Source organism: Dermacentor silvarum, chromosome 5, assembly GCF_013339745.2.
Source record: "Dermacentor silvarum isolate Dsil-2018 chromosome 5, BIME_Dsil_1.4, whole genome shotgun sequence".
Taxonomy (NCBI): Eukaryota; Metazoa; Arthropoda; class Arachnida; order Ixodida; family Ixodidae; genus Dermacentor; species Dermacentor silvarum.
In genome coordinates, this window is record NC_051158.1 from 109,486,620 (window position 1) to 109,505,106 (window position 18,487).

General features: G+C 46.7%; 1 protein-coding gene and 2 non-coding genes across 3 annotated transcripts; all 3 read right to left on the minus strand.

Annotated features, from left to right (window-relative positions):
* Positions 1–2,535: 2,535 nt before the first annotated feature.
* On the minus strand, positions 2,536–10,854 carry LOC119454323 (uncharacterized). Its single transcript, XM_037716285.2, has 2 exons — positions 9,594–10,854; positions 2,536–3,618 (listed from the first exon to the last, which is right to left on the minus strand). The coding sequence occupies exon 2, from the start codon at positions 3,259–3,261 to the stop codon at positions 2,548–2,550; it is 714 nt and encodes a 237-aa protein (XP_037572213.1). The 5' UTR covers positions 3,262–3,618; positions 9,594–10,854; the 3' UTR covers positions 2,536–2,547.
* A 6,336-nt stretch (positions 10,855–17,190) lies between these two features.
* On the minus strand, positions 17,191–17,262 carry Trnah-gug (transfer RNA histidin (anticodon GUG)). Its single transcript has one exon. It is a non-coding gene; the product is annotated as a tRNA-His (tRNA).
* A 719-nt stretch (positions 17,263–17,981) lies between these two features.
* On the minus strand, positions 17,982–18,054 carry Trnaf-gaa (transfer RNA phenylalanine (anticodon GAA)). Its single transcript has one exon. It is a non-coding gene; the product is annotated as a tRNA-Phe (tRNA).
* Between the last annotated feature and the right edge of the window lie 433 nt (positions 18,055–18,487).

Here is an 18,487-nt window from a genome sequence, read left to right on the forward strand (position 1 = left end):
TTTTTCCCAGCATGCTCCTCGGCCTCTGTTTACGCCAATGTCTGTGGATGCGATGGACGTCGCTATATCGCGTCGAGCGTTTTTGCTCACGCTGATAGAAAGCGACAGCTCTGAATGCCAAAGTTCAAGTTTGAATAGTGGTGGGATGAATCCTACCGCGACACCTGAAGCCACCGCTTTCCAACAAGCCTTGGAAATCATTTTATACCTTCCTGTACCAAGAGACCAAAAGTAGTCTGCTACGCCGAGGACGTCGTTCGCTGCGACTCGATGAGCGGCTGCGTGCGATTTGTAAGGATATGGTGGCTTGAGGAGAGCGGACTGTGAGTACTAGGAGGGCATTCTAGGAGGCTATGACACAAGTTACTCGCCATGATGTCGGGATAGTACTACGTACGAGAACCAAACATTAAACCCACCGCGATTGGCGTGACTGGCCCCTCTGACCACTGATGATATCAGAATGCTAACTGCTGGTGTCGGTTGTGTTATTTATCCTTCTTCGGGAAGGTCGCGGAAGCGAAGATTGTTGCTATACAGTCTACTAGGCTACACGTACTACAACGATAGCGTAACCACAGTAGCTGAATTGAACGGTGGCGACAAGCGACCGGGAAGTCGACTATGGAGTCGACTATGGAGTCGACCGCCTCTCTCCACACGCCTCTACTGCAAAGCCGTGTCCGCGCCGTGCTTTCTTCTAGAGCGAGGGTGATTTCACTCGAACCTACGTTCGAGTTCGACATTGCACTGTAGCCTTCTAGAATCCCGGCACCCGACACTATGTACAACGGTGCCGTCACCATATGTGTCCCATTATATCTGGCTTGGTCACCCGTTCACCTCTGGGCATATCCGTTTGTCCCGTCCCCTTGTTAATTTCATTAGGCTTTTGCGTACTTCGTAGTTTGAGTTGTCCCTCTACATGTTATCTTCGAGAATTTCTCCTTCTGATAGGTGTGAGAATATTCGAAACTCTCGAATAACGAGTCGAATAGTGTCCTATTCAATTCGGTCTTGGAATCCAATAGTTGCTAATATTCGTGAGCGCTAATATTATTCGAATACATTTCGAATATTTCACAACGTCGAATGCGTCAAAATAAACATAGAATTGGAGCAGAAGTACGGTAATGTTTCAATACGGCAGTCATACTATAGAGATAAAACATGAGAACTTGCGTAGTGGAGCAGGCCACGTCGCTTAGGTAGCCATATTTTACAGGCTGTACAACGATCATTCACACTCTCTGAAGAGCCCTGTGCATGCGAAGAAACTACTTGTTTGCTCCTAATGCTCCGTTTGTACTTTTAATAAACAACGCTTCATGACGTACTGTGTAATGAGAGAAATTTGCTAATTTGAAGAATACTGGGATGTGAACATCGTTTTATATTAATTGTGATAACTGCTATTCATTATTTGAAAACTATTAGAAAATAATTGGATATTCGATTCGCTTCTGGCATCATTCGATTCGTAATCGATTCAGTCTCAAAAATCACTATTCGCACACCCCTAATCCTTTTCACAGACGCCGACAACCGTATGTGCAAAGCCACAATGCAGAAGTCAGCAATTTGTAAAAGTTTTTATTTATTTATTTGTTTTCTGGATACTTTTTTTTTTGTTTGCGCGTTTGATTGTGCCCTGCCTTTTTTAGGAAATGCATCTTCCATTGTTGATCGGTGCTTGTGTTGCCGCCTGTCTCTAAGTATCTTTAGTGTCATGCGGGCAACACGATGTGTCACAGAGAAGCCGTCGCAGGCGGGCAAAGACGCAGACGAACCGGCACGCGAGGTACGCTGGGTAGCAGTATATCCGGTTTGCCCGTGTTTTGCCCGGTTGTTGCATGTTGTACACGAGCGACTCCTTGATCTGGTGGCGGGGCTTGTGTTCCAATCACGGATTTGGAGGCGCTGCTCTACGCCATAGTCGGTCACTTGTTAGCGAATTCGACATCTTGTCGAGCTCCAATGCGCTGTACAACGTGCCCCGGTGACAACTCGTGGACCAATTGTACGGAATGCTCCAGTTACGAGAAATGCGGATTCAAGCAAGGTGTTCTTGCCTTATTCTGTTCCAGCTTTCTGAATCCGGGCTCTGGTCCAGTATTCACAAAAAATGCTCTTACGCTAGGATTGTTCGCAACAGCAAATGTCCTGGGGCCGAATTCACAAAGTTTCATGTTCGCAATAACTTTTTTTGTCTGATATGTCGGGGCACTCGCTAATGATATGTTCGGGGTCAATAATGGGCGGTCTTTGTTCTTATGAGCTTCACTGGCCTAAGATCACTTTTTGTGAATGCGGGGCCTGATGGTGTACGTAGAATCCGCGAAGATCACCGGTCAGTGGCAAAGAGCCCTCAAGGACGAAATTCTTCTTGAATTCGGCCCTTGATTCTGTAGCCACTCGGGAAGAAAGAGCGAGCCACGATCTGCTTATGAGGCGCAGAACTGGCACGCCCTGGCCTGGTCACGTGGTTATCAGCGCAGTGAGCTGTTTATATAGATGCAAGAGGCGAATAGAACAGTGCTGACGCACTCACCGGTACCAGTCGAATCCGCGATGGTAGTGCTTGTCGAAGAAGTGCGGCTCGGGCCCCGCGGCCCTCACCTGCGGGTGCAGTCTCAGGTACTCCAGCACTGCCCTGGTGCCGCCCTTCTTCACGCCGATGATGATGGCCTGCGGAAGGCGCCGTTCGGGACGCTCCGCCACCTCATTGTCAGACGCTTGGGCTTCCCGTACACCGAGATGTTCCCGAGGCCTAATAGGCGTAGTGGCATTCACTCCCCGTCCGGCTTCGAGGCTGTTCGCAATGTTCGCAGAGTCCTTGGTCACCGAGTGCCCGTAGTCACTGATCACTTCACCACCGGCGAACTGCGGTGCCTGTTCGTCGTACACATTGTTCTCGCCATCGAGCACTTCATTAAACGAGTCGATATCTTCAGCTGCGCCGAACGCCTGGCTTTTCCACTCCGGATGAGTCTTCGGCTTACCATTCTGAACTACGACAGCGTCCCGCCTATTACTGCCAACGATGGATTCCGGCAGGCGGGATATCTTCGCTGTCGGGGGCGGCGTCATCTTCAGAGCCAGGGTGAGTCGACCGGGAGGGCTCGAAGCACTTCGACGCAGGAGAACATTTTCAGCACCGCCGCTGACTTGCCGCCTACCGAAGTTAGTTTTCAGATCGACGAGTCCACCCGGAAACGCGAAGTCGACGTCACGACGTTTCTTGACGCGTCCGTTCCGCATGTTCCCGGACGTGGCGCTGGGCTCCGATGACGTCACCTTCTGCCAAAGCACCCATGACGATCATCGGACCGCTCGTCGCGCGGTCCTGCTCGTTGAGGATGACTTGGCGGGGCAGTAATTGTTCGTAATGGGGTCCCGACGCTGGCGTCAGGTCTGGCGCGAAGAAGGCGTAGCCAATGAGGATGCAGAGGGCGGCCGTGTAGACGACCAGGCGTCGCACGGATGTCCTGTAGGCGGGACTCATCGCGGCTGTCCCATTGGCTCATTGCAGCCCGGTCAACTGCGCTGACGTCACCGACACGTGCCGGCGTAGATGTGGGCATAGTCCGCCTGTGGCCTGCGCAGGAACCGCTGCACCTGTAAGCGAAAGAGCAGATAAAGAATGTTAATTTAAAAAATTCAAAGGGCACTTAGTTATCCCTATGTATCTGAATGCGAAAGCATTGCGACCACCATAGGTCATCGTTTTGTCTCCCATCAAAGGTCGAGGGTTCGCATGTCGTATTAAACGCTATCTTAATTAAGCATGCCTTAATTAAGTTTGCCTTAATTGACGTCATCAACTGCCTCGATTGGCTCAGTTGGACCATCGTGGCTTACTTGGACACTTGACCATCGTGGTCACGCCAACGCTCGATTTTCCCGTCTCATGAGCCATATAATGCTTTCGCATTAAAAAAGTCGTTTTCGGAAGTGTAATCAAACCAACAAAAAAAAAAGGAAACTTCAATGCTTCAACATCAGATGGGGCGTCGTAAGCTCAACGAGGAGAGTGAACGATCTCAGTTTCTCGCTTACCGTGATTCTCATGTGATCGAGTGCGTCGCCTTCGCGATGGTTCGATTAGGCCTCTAAAATATATAAGTGGCGCTGTGACTGTTCGTCCAGTACATTCGTCCAGAACGGTTAATATAATTCGATATTTCAGAAGCATCGTAAAAACACATATCAATTCAACGAATACATATCATAAGAAGCCAACAGACATTGACAGCAAGAACAACATAGGGGAAATTACTTGTACACACTAATTGAATTAAAGAAATGATAAATTATAGGAAATGAAAACGGATGAAAAAACAACTGTCCGCAGGTGGGGAACGAACCCACGTCTTCGCATTACGCGTGCGATGCTCTCACGATTGAGCTACCGCGGAGCCGTTTGCCCATCCGCTTTCTGGGGTATTTATGTTTTACAACTAGAACTAACTCTGGGAGTGTTAGCCAGCGCCACCACTCACAAGCCTAGGGGCGGATGTGGAACATCCTTTCTGCCGCAGGCGTCACGAGCACGTGATCTTTTTGGGTGATGGCAACTGGTCAAGAAACCCACATATGCTCCCTGAAGGCATCAATGTTGCCGGATTCGAGCCCTCGTTATGTAATGAACGAGAAGAAAGGGAACCGAGGGGCCCGAATGTTATTAATCATATCATAAGAAGCCAGCAGACATTGACACCAAGAACAACATAGGGGAAATTACTTGTACACACTAATTTAATTAAAGAAATGATAAATTATAGGAAATGAAAACGGATGAAAAAACAACTGTCCGCAGGTGGGGAACGTACCAATTCCGCGTACCAGTAGCGCACCCAGGATCTCTGCCGGGGGGGGGGGGGGGGTTAATTTTTGTGGTGGGGGGAGAAGCAATCAATTTGCATAACAAGCAATTTCCTTGCTTTAGCCAGAAGAATCCAACAGCAAATAAAATGTCTAATTATAATAATAATTACACCAAGGATGATGACGATGTTTATTTCTTCCGCCTTTTACTCAACGTAATTTAAGAGTGAATGAATAAATACAAGACAGTGACAGAGTGTCATCCGCCGCGGTGGCTCAGTTAGCTAAGGCGTTGCGCTGCTGAGCACGAGGTCGCGGGATCGAATCCCGGCCGCGGCGGCCGCATTTCGATGGAGGCGAAATGCAAGAACGCCCGTGTGCTTGTGTTGTAGTGCACGTTAAAGAACCCCAGGTGGTCAAAATTAATCCGGAGCCCTCCACTATGGCGCGCCTCATAATCAGGACTGGTTTTGGCACGTAAAACCCCAGAAAGAAAAGAAGTGATGGAGTGTTTTTGTTAATCAGGAAAATTCAACCTCGAGCCACCTCCTGAATTGTAATGACAATGTGAACAGAGCACTGAAGGTACATGTTGGACTGGTGGGGCTGGACGCGTGGGGGTAGGGGGGTTAACTCGGCCTCAGGGGGGAGGGGATACAACACCCGAAATCCCCCCGCCCGGCGGTGCGCGACTGCCGCGTACTGTGTTGCGAAAAATACAGTAATTTATAGTAGCTCATCCATTTCTAAGCCGATAATGCAATGAAATGAAAGAGCTATGCATGACAGAGGTTGACACAATGGTTAGGCTGTCGACTACGAGCAGGGAAATAGCATTTAGAATTTTGTGTTGCATGCGCACGTTGAAGGCTTTAATTAGAACGCGTATACGCCAAAAGCGAGGTTGTGATATACGGGTGCTCTTTTACGTGCCCATTTTTCCAGAAGGCTACGGAACGTTATGTACCGCTGTCAAGATCAAGTGCCCGTACCACAACTATAAGGTCACCTGAAGTGGTATACAGATGATGCTGCGCTTGCTCGTTTGAAAGTAAATGCAATGGAGGAGTAAGTGCTCGGTTGTGTACTGTATGTTTTATCACTGGTATTGACTATGTAAGTCAAACTGAACTGTTTTGTGATTGTTGTGGAACTATACAGGTGCACATGACATGCTTATTCCAGATAGTGTACGTGGTATAGAGTGAATTGAAATGTTATTGAATTTTAATCGTTCATATATAACAAACCTTTTGATGCGATGACCTTGTAGAAACGCGCCACGGGACGACACGAGACGCGCAGAGAATTGCGGCAGCGAACGCGTCCCGTAACTTCCACACCTTCATCGTCAGCTGTAGAAGATGCGCACACTCGCTTTTTATATCAATTGTTGCTATGAAAGACACGGCTTCCGTTCCAAGCGTTTCAAAGTGCTAGCTTGCACGAAGGATATTCGTAAGGCGACCGCCTTACGAATATCTCTTACGAATATCCCTTACGCAGAAGCGTAATAAGGCGATAGCCTTACGCGGCTGCGCCTTCCGCCTTTTACGTCATGTCATCAAATTTCATCAAATTAGGCCCGGTTGAGGGCGAGGAAAGCAATTTATTCTTTCCTACCCATGCAATATTTAGATAGGAACTCCAGAGACACAGCTTGCTCTGGTTTATGCGACACATGAGCGCTCCGAGAGCAACGTATAAATAGTATATTGGTGGGCAAATAGTCGAAATTTCGGCTACGAATGGAATATAACCTTTGTTATTACATTCGTATTTTATTCGATGAATCACAAGTCGAGCATTGTCGAACGTGTTGATTAAACTTGTTCTAATATAAGGGATAAGAAGATCTAAGGATAAGAATATAAAGGATAAGAACACAGATAAGAGTGACGAGCGAGAAATGTTTATTCTGTGTAGGTTCAATACAGCCTTTGTCGAGCGTTACTCATCCAAGCATTCCAGAGTGTCATACTGCTGCCAATCGACATGTTTCCCAGACGCCTAAAACAACAGCACGAGATAGGACTTGAAATTCCGTGAAAATAGAGAAAAATTTAAGCGCGATGCGTTGCGAAGCTTTCACTTTCCTGCTTTAAATGCAATTGTTGCAGATAATTACTAATCCCTCGTTATCGCATCTATTTTCGTGCATCATACGAGATGGGTAGTTTGTTTCTCCAATGTCCTCGGTGAGCTAAACAAGGCATCTTGTTCATATCTGGGGAAAATAGGGGGATGCTTTGGGTAATGCGTAGGTAATGTTCTAAATGGGTTGGTTAAATGCGCCTTTTCCAATATGATACGTATGCAAGTGGTCCATAATGTTCTTGGTCTGTTTTACGAGTGGTCTAACACTTACAAGGCTGCGCTGGCATAATTACAACTCAGGTCAAATTTTGTGAACATAGCGGGAACAATACGCCAAGTTTATGTGTGATGGTAAATGCGTGTTGATAAAATACAGCTTTAAAAAAATTATAAGCTAGTATTCGAAAGTTTCACGCTGCTGTTAATAGTTAGGTTTCCCAATGTCCCACGAGAAATCTGCCTTCATATATTTTATACTTTGAAGGAATAGGCCGCATTTCAGGCACAATGTGTTGCGAAGTTCTAACATTTCTGGCTTATTTAGAAGCGTTACGAATAATTATTGGACCCAGATTTCTTTTTTCATGCGTGATATATTAGGTGCGCCTGGTGTCCTCACTGAACTAAAGGAGGCAGCTTTTTTATTTTTGTGACTGTAAGGATCAGGTAATGGGTGATGTGTACGCAAAGTTTAAAATAGATGATTCGGGCTTTGGAATAAATTACGTATGCAAGTGCTCTAGAGCGTTATGAGCGTACCTAACGAGCGGGACAGGATTCAGCCCACTCTGGCAGAACTATGAACGCCACCAGGACCAAATTTAGTGAAAGTTAGTAGCACGCTATGGAAACTCTCTGTGCGAAGTGGAATGCGGTAGGATCAAACACAGACTTTGCAAAAAATTTCTTACTCAAATGTGATATGGCAGCTATCAGCTATGCTTCCCAGTGTCCCGACATAGCTGTAGGTTACAACAGGTTTATATTTCGTGGAAAGGAAAGGGATCGTCAAGGTAGGTGCAATGTCTGAAAAACATTTTTTTGCGTTCCTGGTCCAGTTAGAAGCGTTGCAAATAATTACTGAGCCATCATTTTTACCCCCCTATTTTCATGCGTCATAAGGCCTTCTAAAGATGGTTTCTTCGATGTCCTCGCTGAACTAAACAAGACACTTTGTTTATATCTGGCGAAAAAAAAAAGGGCGTGTTATGGGCAATATATGTAGGTGAACTTCAAAGACTGGGACTAATTATGACATTTGCAGTAAATTACGCATCCAAGCGATCCGGATCTTTATGAATGTGTCTTACGAGCAAACCAGAATTTATCCTGCTCCCCTGGGAGAACTGTGAACTGAACTGATATCAAATCTAGAGAAATTTGAGCGGTTATATGAGGAGGGAAGGAGTACACCATGGTAAATGTTATGGCGAAGTAATATGCGCGTTGATGAATTACTGGCTTTCTTCTTTTTTTTTTTCAAATTCTAACAAGAAGTGCTCCAAAGCATTACACGGGGGCAAGGTTTCAAACGGAAGTCGTATATACGGGCACCTGTTTAAAGTATGCGATATAATTACGGAAAACAAACTTGTTTTGCATCTGCATGTTCGAAAGAACCAGCTTCACTGGAAATTGGGTGGTAATTCTCGAAGGTCGCACACATCTGCTGTCTTTTTTTTTTTTTCTTGTCGATATTGCAAGTAATTTAGGTTGATTGTACTTCATTGCGTATAACCTCGACAATACTATTAATACCTTCACTAGGGATGCATTTGTGCTGTAGACTTAAACACAAAGTACAATTATTTGTTTAATTAGCGAAATTGTTTGTAGCGCATGTTCATTCTTTACGTGCGCTGTACTGCTGCTACTGGGCGGGATCAGGGCCCTCTGTCAGGCACTCATTGGCTTTTGTCCCTGCATCAAATAGGTATTTTATATAGTTTCAAGAATTAAATGCAAATTCAAATAATTTTTCGGCGTTCCATGGTTCGCCGTGTGTTATTGATGAATAGGTCTATACCCGTTAAATATAAACGTAACGGGAAGTTCGTTTGCGGTTCGTTTGTGGTGCGTATGCCTTCGCGTAATTATTTCCCGCATGCTGATTTTCAGTGGTCATGTAAGGAACGAGATAGTAAAGGAAACGGCACACGAAATCAAATGAAGTGCAAGAAAAATGAAAAAGAATAAGCATGAATTATAGGCAAGAGCTTGTTTATGCAGATCAGTGGGAGAATGCTCAAACCATTTGTATGCTTCTCGATACAAACATTCTTAAGCAGAGCTTTGTTTCTCTTCCGACGTTTTCATCGCTAGTTTAAGCGTCTGCAAGTCATATTGTCCATATCACTTGTACACGATCGAGTGTATCGCGAGTACCGTTAGATTCGTTTATGAGAAAGCAAACATTTCCGCGCCCAATTGAAAGCCATTCTCCTGCATCTTTCGAAACGTTCAGCTTACTACATTAACGCAGCCGTATACAGTGGCGTAGCCAGGGGGTAGCACACCGGGCCCGTGACCCCCCCCCCCCCTTCCCTCCCCCCGAAATTTCTGTGGTAATATGGGGCCTGCCCAGTCAAATTCCCCCACCCCTTTCCCGAAAAAGAACTTCCGGCTACGCCACTGGCCAAATGAGATGCATATTCTTGACATAAACTTACCTGCGAAGCGTTCACGATTCAAGAACATGTCGGCCAAGCTCGCCGGGTCGATTCAAAAATCCACTCGATGACCAAAGAACCACCACTGACTGTCGTGTCGATGGTGAGCTTGACTTTAATCCTCGGAGATGTATCGCGGTCCACAGCCAGCACTTCCGATGACCCCGCACTACGTCGCACAGTCCACGCTTCCCGGCGAACCAACAACTATAGACACCATGGACATGCAGACATCGTGTCACCAATCCAAAAAAAGCCGAGGTCGTGCCAGGTGTGGCTCCAGGACTGGCTATGGTCGGACGATAGCGTGCCGGGCCTCTTTATTTACAGCCCGCTTAGAATGGCTCCTCTAAAGCCTGCCACGCTCAAGTGCAAACTGCTTCTCGTCCGGAACGAAGCCAACTTGGCCGACACTCTTGAAGGTCTGGTTTGTTCCGAGCCGTTGCCTTCGAGATGCGATGTCCGTGTTGGACTCCAGTACGAATGGTACGACGACATCGAATGAGTTCCTTTAAGTTGGTTCTTAACGTACGGAGCGTTCAAGCGGGAGTCATTGGGTAGCACGTGGGCAGTTAGAGTTCACATGGACACATGGATGATCTTTAAGAGCAAAAGGGTGTGTGTAGTTGAAGATATGAAGTTCCTCATGGTCAGCAAAAAAGCGCGACGATCTTCGCAGACTTAATGTGCGTTTGGATTCACGTAACACTGCAGCAGCGTTACAACTTCCAACTCCGCGGAATTGTCGCAGAACACGCACGATTGGCCCGTTAAACGCAGTTTAACTGCATCTCCCATCGTTGACAGGGACAGCCGAAGTCCTGCGGATGGTCGAGCACATCTTCTACCTTCGAATACCGACGCCTTCTTGAAGTGATTCAAGCCAGGTTTTCTTGTCGTTGTCATGCGTTCTTCTGTGGAACTCAAAGAAGTCAAAAATTTTGGAACTGCCGACACTGATTTCACGCGCAGTCCTTGTTTGTCCCGAAGCTTCTTGGTCATCAAGCGCCAGTCAGATTGTCCGTTGGTCCTTCCGCTATAGGAATCACCTCTCTCGTGTGGCCCTATAGCGAGAGAGGTACTGTCATCGTTCGAGACACGTGACCACGAAAGTTTTAAACGATCCTGCGCGCCGTCTGCTCCGGCGGCCCGCGAAAACCGTCTGCTACCGGTTGCGGGTCCGGTCCGCTTTCGAACGTCGCGCGTGGGACGAGAGAGGGCGGAGCCGCCCGCACCGCTCCTGGCGCCATCTGGTATTCGTGAGCGAAGTTAGTCGCTGGTTAAACCGTTGCGCGTCGCGAGTCGTTTCTGTCGTCAAGTCTTGTCACCAAGTCTCGTTGCTGTCACGCAAGTATAGTAGCGACAGCATTAAAGGAAGTGAGGAATCTCTGTCTGTACACTGTGCTTCTGCTTCCGCGCCTGCAGCTGCTAGCGGCGCAAGGTTTTAGAGTCGCCGCCTGTTAGTAATTGGCGTTATTTTTTATTGCCGCAGCATCCCGCTGCAGGTTACCGTAGGTTCAAGAAGCATCGTGTCAGATTTTCTTCTCCTTCTTTTTTTGTAAAATGTAAGAAATTTAAAGCTTGTATGCTAATATATGAGAGGCACGGGAGGAAGTGCGTCAGTCTTCTTAAATAAAATGGTTGGCCTGATATGTGATTTAAACAGCACTGGTAATAAAAGTTTTTAAAATGTCAAACTTATATGTCCTCTTTATCCACTGCTCAGGAATAAACGGAGGTATATCTTTCTGGGTTATACATGGTTCAGTTTCTTCAGAACTGCGCTACCTAATTATGGCTTATTATCATTTTTTAAATAATCGGCGCAAACGGAGCTGTAGATGACACGCTCCCACCAGTAAAACACAGCTATTATAAATAGAATTTACAAATGCAGAAAAGACAAGCTGCGTGTTGGAATCAACTGCTTAGACGTCATCACCGTTCTTTCTGTACACATTTATTTCTGAATTCAAAACGCGCGCATTTTAACAATACAGACATCCGAATGAATGAATGTATTCAATGACAGTCACCAACAAAAATACGCTTGTTGCAACATTTTTGTTTTGTTTTGTTTACGTCTTCGGCAGCTCTACACTCTGCTGACATACTTTTTTTATATGTCATTTCTTCCTTTTCCTCCTTCTCCTCATCTTCGGAACACATCTGTTCAACGTAGCCCACAGCAACGTCAGCTCTCTTGTAGAGAGCCCATCTAGAGCGTTATTTATACCCGCTGTTGTTACAGTGAACTCGCGATATGTCTTTTCTACTGGTACGGTTCTCCTAATCGACAACGATAAGAGAACGCCTGCCGCTAGAGGTCTCTTATGTACACAACAGAAGAGGTCCCGTAACGCACGCAGACGGCCGGCGCATCCCACCGATAGTTCTTATCTAACCACGCTCAGCACAATGAAACTCGGTCACGGCACTCGAGCCTAAATAAGTGGGGCGCAGCTCTTTATCTCGGTGTGATGTAACGCCGTCATTTGCGGCCTACGGGGAACCGAAGTGGCTCGCGTTATCGCGGTCCGCTGCCAACAAAACGCTTGCGCGGCCCTATCTGTTGTCGCCGTTGTCGACGTGCTCGCTGTGTAATTTAGAAGAGCCTCGAAGAGTAAACTATACGGCTATACGGCCTATTAGTAATGGAGGCCGCGCGTCGTCTGCTCGCAGACGGCTAGCAGACGACGCCTCCTCGGAGCGGTAGAGGCGCCATCTGGATACGTCGGCTTTAATTATCGCGGCGAAAAAAAAAAAAAAAAACAAGATGGCTCCGCCTCCGTGTTTTTCAGATGGCGGGCGGGGGAAGCGGGCGCGGTTGTTGCTGCAAAATCACAAAAGAAAGAAACAGAAAGAGAGGGAGGCACGGATCTCGCACGCGGCGGCCTTGTCTTGCGGTTTTGTTGAGCGCGATCTTTCTTATATATTATTTTTTTTGACTCGCCGCCCTGCTTCTAATTCTCCCGAGCCGAGATTGTTGTGCGTGGTGCTGTTGTAAAGACTACGCGGGAGGAGGGTGAGGGGAGTGGCAGAAGTAGCAGCAGAAGGGCAGAAGGCTGATCGTCTGCTTTGCCACGGCGGCGGCATCTTTGTCGTCTGCTGCGCGGCCTTTGAGGATCTGCCGACAGCACGGGATCTGCCTCGTTTTGCTTCCAAGCAGCCCTCCTCCGTTCCGGCACCTTATTTTTTGCTTTTGTTTTGCTTCGCTTCCGATTCTTTAGCTGCGCTATCTCTTTTACCGTCACGTGTTTAGCCGTGGGCTTTAACGTGGTAGCGAGCGAACAACCGCGGCTGGAAAATGTTTTTGTGATCAACGCGGCTCTCCAGCCTTCCAGAATAGCCAAGGCCTGCGGCAAGAAAGAAAGCTGGAGAGAGACAAAACGCGGCTTCTTCACTACGAAGGCGCCGTTTAAGCTTTCTGATAAGACTGCGAACTGCGCGTGTCCGGCAGGCGTCGTAAATTTCCGCCATCTTGTTCCTCGTTCGCGTATTCCAAGTGATTTTATTTCTTTACAGCACGCGCAGGACCGGACTGTGGTTTAGCGGCGCCTCTCTGTTCCGCTGAATGCTGGGATAGTTTGTTAGCAGCATCGTTCCAGGTCGAGCTTTGACGGGCCGGTTTTTCCCGGAACGCGTGTCTGTCTTTTCGTCTAGCTCGCTGTTTGTCCTTTTTTCGGTGTTTACATTTTCGTTCGTTTTCACTTCTCCCACGTTCGTCGCATCCTAATTTGTCGATCCTCGCGCGGGACACTGACTCGGCTGCCGTTGCGACTCGTCTCTTCACTGTCGGCAAGGTCTTTGCGGCGCCCACAATGTATTTGATGCCTTGTTCGGATGGTGGTTACTATAGCGGTGACTGTTCTGAACGACGATGACACTTCTTCTTTATAGGATTTTACGTGCCAAAACCAGTTCTGATTGTGAGGCACGCCGCAGTGGAGGGCTCCGGATTAATTTTGACCACCTGGGGTTCTTTAACATGCACTACAATGGAACCATACGGGCGATTTGCATTTCGCCTCCATCTAAATGCGGCCGGGATTTGATCCCGTGAACCGACGACCACACAATCGAAACGTCGACAGAATGCAACTGAAACGGAGTCAATGAAAACAAGGAGCCAACTTCCGAACGGCCACTGGAAACCTGCCTACTCTTCAGGGAGGACAGGGCAGAAACGTAGAAAGGGAAGATGTGTAGAAAAGAAGCAAGGAGGCAAAAAAAAAAAAAAGAACGAAATGACAGATCTCAAATACGAAAGTAATAATAATAACAAAGAAGAGAGTGCAGCAGTAGCAATATATATATATATATATATATATATATATATATATATATATATATATATATATATATATATATCACTGCAGATAGCGCTATTGCAAAAATGTTTGAAAAACGGAATAAGTATAACAAGAAAAAACAATAAATCACTTGGAGAATGCGTATTGTATGTTTCCCTCTCCTTATAGGCGGATGAGGAGACAAGAAAGGGAGAAGACAGAGACGTTAACCAGAACAGAGTTTGGTGGTCAGCTACCCTACTCTGGAGGAAGGGAAAAGCGGAACAGAAAAGTGGGAGAAAGGCGGAGCGCGCGCGGATGACACTACGTAGAGTTACTGTATATGCTACGTATAGCTACCTTTGGTAGCATATACAGTATATTTAGCACGACGCAGTCGAAGGCATTTTACACAGGTCGCTCGCTCTCATGACGCACAAAAGCTCCTTCACTGCCTTGTGGACCGACGAACGATAGAGGCGGGGTGCGAGTAGTGCCTAAGCTGTCAGCGGCCGATCGTTCAGTTGTCGCAATGCGTTGGAGAGAGTGTTGGTGATTGAAATCTAGGACAGCGGCACAATAACATCTCGGTGCTCTCTTCCCTTCAATTAGGCATTGGTGAAGCTGCAATAAAGCAGCTTCGCCATGAGGCTCTCCCACACTCTCGTTAGCAGAGTGGAACACCGCAAATATAAGGCGCACCAGGCTACACGAACTGCAACTGCGAATTCTACCAGGACTTCACCGACGTGAGGCATCGCGCGCATCGGCTGTCGGTTGCGGTTGGGACTTGCTTTCAAGAAGGCTTCTATGCTTCTAATAAATTCACGCGAAGCACCAGGCTTCTACGATCATACGAGAACGACACAAAAGCTCGAACACAAAGAGTTAGTTGGTTTGTTTGTCATACACGTTGGTCCCGCGGTAGACTTCCTATGCTAGCACCAAATACTTACAAGAACGACGAGGATATATACATGGCCTCCGAAACCGGGCATCCCAATCTCAGAGGCAATGTTATATAAATTTAGCTTCCTTGAAAAGTTACTAGAGGGAAGTCTGGCGTTAGTGCCCAAGGTAGCTGTGTGGTACGTGATTTTCAAGAGAAAGCGCAGCTGCAGAGTGTTCCTATATGCACTGCGAGTAATGTACGTGCTGCCCGAGCCAGCAAGCAGCCGCAGCCTGCTGTGCCAACGCCGCATGCCACCGACGTGTGTCGCGACGAGAGACCGAAGAAGCAGATGTGGCCACCAAGGCCGGCAAGCGCGCGCAGAAGCTAAGACCATTCGGGTGGAGGAGAGAGATACGGGCCGCGCGCGGGCTTCTGAAAGCGAGAGCGAGGGTGACGTGGCGTCGCGGCGAAGCCCTCAACCTATAGCGCCTTCTTCCTCTTCCCAATCACTCTCTATCCATTCACGCAACACCTGCGCGCTACTGGGTAAAAGGTGTTCCCGGTCGCCCGCTCTGCTCCGTCGAGGCGCACTCGTGACCTGGCGTCGCAGCCAATAGGAATTTAGGTGCCGTTTCGCTGCTACATACTACAGACGCCGGCTTTTTCGCTCAATGGGCCATTTTACGCTTTGGCATCAATATATATTGCCTTAAATGCGAGGATTCGCAATGTATTAAGCGGATTCAAACTTGTTGACGATAATAAACTATAGATTTGCTTTCAGTCGTAATTTGCTCTTACCTTTAATGCGAAGTAACTACGGCAGACAAACAACCTCTTTTTCTAGCGTATCATATTGGAATTGCTTCCCGACTCACATCAAACACACCACTTCGTTATCTCATTTTAAAAAGGTAGTCTTTCTTTTTTAATTGATGGTTGATTTCGTTCTTCTGATCGTTCTCACACAAACACTTGCGCACTAAATTCTGAGTTGTGCTTCTATAACATACCAGACGTTATTGATATTCCGTATATCCTCTTCATTTCTTTAAATATCCTTTGCAAATAGTCTATAATATTTGTGTTCTGTTGTATTGTTCTGGTTCTATCAGCATAATTTCTATTATTCTTCTTGTATGTTAGAGCAATATTGCACAACTCATTGATACACTTTTGTATTTATTGAATTGGAGTGTATTTTTGTGTTTTTTTGTATTTTCTGTTTTCACTATTTTGTACTGTCTCTCACTTGTGACGTGGTGTCAGTATTGTTATTAGTTTTATGCACTAATTAACAGGTGGTCCCCCCTTACAGATTTGTGCTCTGGGACTTCCTTGAATCCTTGTGCATTTTAAGTTATGCAACACATTTTGTAACGGAATAGAACATTCGGATTATCAGTGTACCCAGTTACTTATTGAATTCGTGACATTTTAGAAGTATATGTAATGTCTTGCGATTTATAAATATGAACTGTACTAAACGCCACAACAATGTCTCAGGCCACAAGCACGAAGATTGTACAAATCTATGCGCTAATCGGCGCTTACGTGAACCCGACATAAAACGGGTCGAATCTGGCCGCACAGGGCTGAGCCAGCCCGACTGTACGGGGCAGTATGACTCAGCCGCCCCTGCCCGACCCATTTGAAGTGCACATGTAAATGCGGACAGGTTGGGTCAATGGGTCGCAGCCAGCAGTGAATAACCAGACGCTGTCTTATCTCTGGACTTGACGCAGGCTGTTGCCGCAATCACGACCCGTCAGGTACGAGTTCATGTAGACGCTGTAGAATCGGGCTTTCTGAGCCAACTAGGTGGCGGTTTCCAAGCTGTTTGAGCTAGACGCACTCCTGTTGGGTTAGAATCCATGCGACGACCGAACAACATAATATTGTATCTTGCGAGTGCCTTTTGTAAGCGGGAATCTTAAGCCTAAATCACTAAAGTGCTAAATCCCCGAAACGTGCTAGTTCGTACGGCACCATTTTAAGGCAGGTAAAGCGCAAAAAACACGGACAGTGAAACGAATGAGGACATACAGAGCGCTCAATCAGCTAACTAAATCAGCTTAGACTGAAAAGTATTGTTCGAAAATATATTTTTCCGAAGAATAATTCAGATACTCCGATCAACGTCAACAGCCACCGTTGTTATCTATTTTTTTAGCGTAGTTCACGGAATGCAACGACCGTAACGTGCATAACTACACACTAAAAACCTGGCAAGAAGCGTACACGAACTGTGCTGAACGCAGCGTTAAATGCGCGTCGGAAGCAGGTGTGACGATAGTGTTTCTACCTGAAAAATACATTTAAAAAAGTGTTTGTTGCGTTGGTCGTTGCTTATGTACGCTATAAACACCCATGTTAAAAAAAAAAAATAGAAGCTGAAAAAAAAAAAAAAAAGTGCCGTGACCAGGATTCGAACCTGGGTTATTGCGGCCACAACGCAAGGTACTAACCACTATACGATCACGGCTACCCGACCGGGCGGAATCGCTGCTTCTCCGAGTGAATGTCAAGGCTCTGCAGGCCGCAAGTGCAGCTCCCGAGTGTTTGTGTACACAGTTCGGCGATGTTTTGCCGAGTTTTGAAGCCGAAAACTAGCTCGGCCGACCCGTATCTCTGCTCTCGATCTTCTGAGCGCCAGCTAAATGGCAATTTGGTGACGTCAACGGCGTCTTTCCCGGCGCAAGCCGCATTTCTTGCGAGCAACTCGCGTCGCAAGCCCCGATGGGTCATGCCGATGAAAGTATTTTGCCCGTTCTCAGGGTGGGTGACGGGACATAAGAACTTTAACATTTGTTTTGTTCTTAATAATCGACACATTGTTTCTCGCTGCCTTGTAACGAGCGCAAAAAGAGCGCGAGCTGGTGGAAATGAACATTCACTGTGCCCGTGGGTCCGGTATCCTTCGGACAGTTTAGCGACTCGTGGAAAGCAGCATATTCAGACATTGTGACCTTTGCCTTGAGCCATTGCAGACGCAAATGCATAAAGAACTTGATATTGCAGCAGCAGTACCATAAAGGCGAGCTACAACGCATTGACATCGCATCGGCGACACGAGCAATGTAGGTTCGTAGGTATGGCATATCTCAGTTTGGTTTGTAAGCGGACGATGTCAATAGTGCTGTATTTGATTGAATTTCAACTCCGAACAATCAACGCAAAAAAAAAAAAAAAAAAAATTGCTTCTGCCGAAACCCGGGATCGAACCAGGGACCTTTAGATCTTCAGTCTAACGCTCTCCCAACTGAGCTATTTCGGCACGTCTTCATTCAGACGTTAGGCACCGAGTCGTGATCTCTTCCAGGGCACCTCGTCGCAATCACTTCTCTCTCACCCTCGTTTTGCGGGTTGTACTGTTCTATCACTTGCAGTAAAGAGACAACATCAAAGAGAGAGAGAGAAAAGAAGGAGGAAAACAGAAAAAGAAAGGGGAAAAGTCCTGCAGTTGCGTTATGAAACGTAATTTCCGCTTTTAATTGCTTATTGTTATTTTTGACAGACACATACAATCAAACGTACATGTTCTGGTGCATAAGTAAGTTATATCCAGTGCATTCACGGACGTTGTTTGAGGCCAGATCCAAATATAGAGTCTTGACAGGTTCGGTGTCAACCCTATTCAAATACATGTAAACGGAGAAATGCTTTCATGAGACAACCACTTGGCAGATTTCAATTGAAATTCGTTATAC